Here is a 2,030-nt window from a genome sequence, read left to right as displayed (position 1 = left end):
TTTTGTTTGTGTCTAAGATGGCCATGTGAGACTTAGACTTCCGCTGTGTGTTTTTAAAGTTGTTTTAAGAAGTTTAAATGTGTGGATGTAAATAAGTTTTTTTTATTATTCCGCACTATTTTCATTATTGAATGCAATGAATGACTATGTGGCTTGTATAAGACCCCTTCGGGGTCGAGTACGCCTTGTTACGACTTGGGGGTGCTCCCGGGTCGTGACATCGGCGATCCCGACTGGATCCGCCTTTTTTCTCAATACAAGAGTTGAACAGAGCCAGTAAAACTCTGCGAACTCAAAAAGCAGCTCGGCGCATCGCCAACCTGCATGGCGATCTCGATGCAGGCCGTCGATCTCACCTCTAAAAAATTGAAGATTTTGAAGAAAGGGTGGAACTAATGACCACTCAACGGACCGCTGAGTGGGTCGGTGAGTTGACTAACATCACCGAATGGATGAGAACTGAACGGTTATAAAGTGCCAAAAAATCTCAAAATTTTTAAATTTTCCCACTCTCACTCCTTTTATACTTCTCAACTTCACATCAAGGTAATATTTTCTAGATTATTGCTTGCCTTTAGTATTGTAGTCGATAATTAGTGATTGGGGTTGGATTCCTTTGCTTCCTAGCGTTTCAAAAACAATTTGATCGGCATTAAAGGTTAGTCTCTAAAACCCCAAATTTATATTTTTTAAAAGCTTTTGAACTTTTTTGCAATTGTAGTATCAGGTTGACGTGTGTTGGGTCTCTCTGATAGGCATAGGTTGTCGTGATGCTCTTTTCAAGTCGAAACCTTTGCCTAAATTATCTTAATAATTGAATGCTTTAGTGCTTGTGTTATGATTTTGAATGAACTCGAAAAGGGTGTTGCATAGTCGTTGTTAGGTTGATTGGGTGAAGTCTAAGTAGCCCACATTTGTGCTAAATAACAAAAATTGCTCAATGATGGAATGGGTGACAACATTCTTAAGGGTAATTGTAGTTAAATGGCCAAAGTTGGCAAAAACCAGAAGAAGTCGGAGTAGTCCGAGGTGATGGGAAGTATGGGTCTTGTGTAAATTTCGTGTATTCATTCTTCGATTGTGTTATCAGGGGTTGCGGGGTTGAATTTGAAAGAAATGGGTTGAAAATAGACACGTTGGGTAGTTTGGCGAGCTGAATCGAGCTCACCGAACTGCTCGGCGGTTTGCCTAACGTCCCCATTTTCCTTTTAATTGAATGTTGAATGTTGACTGTATTGATTAATCTGTTATATTCGGTGGTAAGTCTGATGTCGCCAAGCACACTCGGCGACTCACTGAAAGCCTCATTATCTACCCCTTTGTCTATACCCTTGAACCATCTATGCATCATTTTCAGCGAAGTGCTTAAATGGATGTGCACTTCACCAACTGTTTTGGTGAAGCAATTCTACACCCAGGACTCCCCTTCCTCTGTTTAAATACTGTCTAACTTTGGCTCGATGTCTTTTACAGAAATGGCTAGACCAAAGGTCGTAGGGAGAGATATGCCACCCCGACATATAAGAGCAAGAGATTTCAAAAGATACGAAATGATAGTGGAATTGGCAAAAGAGATAAGAGAAAGTAAGAAAGCAAGGGGTCCCCATTGATCCCACTATTCCTTCGTGGAAACGTGAAGTCTACACGGCTATAAACTCCTTTTTGGCGAGCCATGATCGGGACAGAATGGTTGCTGCTAACATCGCTGCAGAAGCTAAGGAAAATGAACACAATGAGAAGCAGAATGACAACCCGGGAACCATTGTCGAATTTCAGGCTAATGCATCGGGCAACAATACCCCAACAAATGGAGCAACCGTGTAGACAGGATCCCCTTTTTACCTCTTTCTCTATTCTTTCATTACTTTAACTATTGGATACTTATAAATTGCATTTGAGGACACACGCCTTTTATTGTGGTGTGGCGAGGTTCACCTTTGTTTGCTTGTTATGGATAATTGTATTTTTGTGTACATTTGGGTTGTCTGTTCCTTTTAAGTTTAGCTTATACTGCTTTTTGTGGATGCTTG

The 2,030-nt window shown here is 40.8% G+C and overlaps 1 protein-coding gene across 1 annotated transcript in view; it reads left to right on the top strand.

Annotated features, from left to right (window-relative positions):
• The window catches only part of LOC107060393 (uncharacterized), a 5,759-nt gene extending 3,935 nt beyond the window's left edge, over nt 1-1,824 (top strand). The window contains exons 3-5 of the mRNA XM_015308317.1: nt 981-1,140; nt 1,474-1,584; nt 1,640-1,824. Coding sequence (XP_015163803.1) covers nt 981-1,140; nt 1,474-1,584; nt 1,640-1,824 — 456 coding nt within the window. The remainder of the gene's footprint in view (nt 1-980; nt 1,141-1,473; nt 1,585-1,639) is intronic.
• The last annotated feature ends 206 nt before the right edge of the window (nt 1,825-2,030 follow it).

This window comes from Solanum tuberosum, unplaced genomic scaffold, assembly GCF_000226075.1.
Source record: "Solanum tuberosum cultivar DM 1-3 516 R44 unplaced genomic scaffold, SolTub_3.0 scf00077, whole genome shotgun sequence".
In the NCBI taxonomy this organism is placed as follows: domain Eukaryota; kingdom Viridiplantae; phylum Streptophyta; class Magnoliopsida; order Solanales; family Solanaceae; genus Solanum; species Solanum tuberosum.
This window is presented reverse-complemented; position numbering and strand designations above follow the sequence as displayed.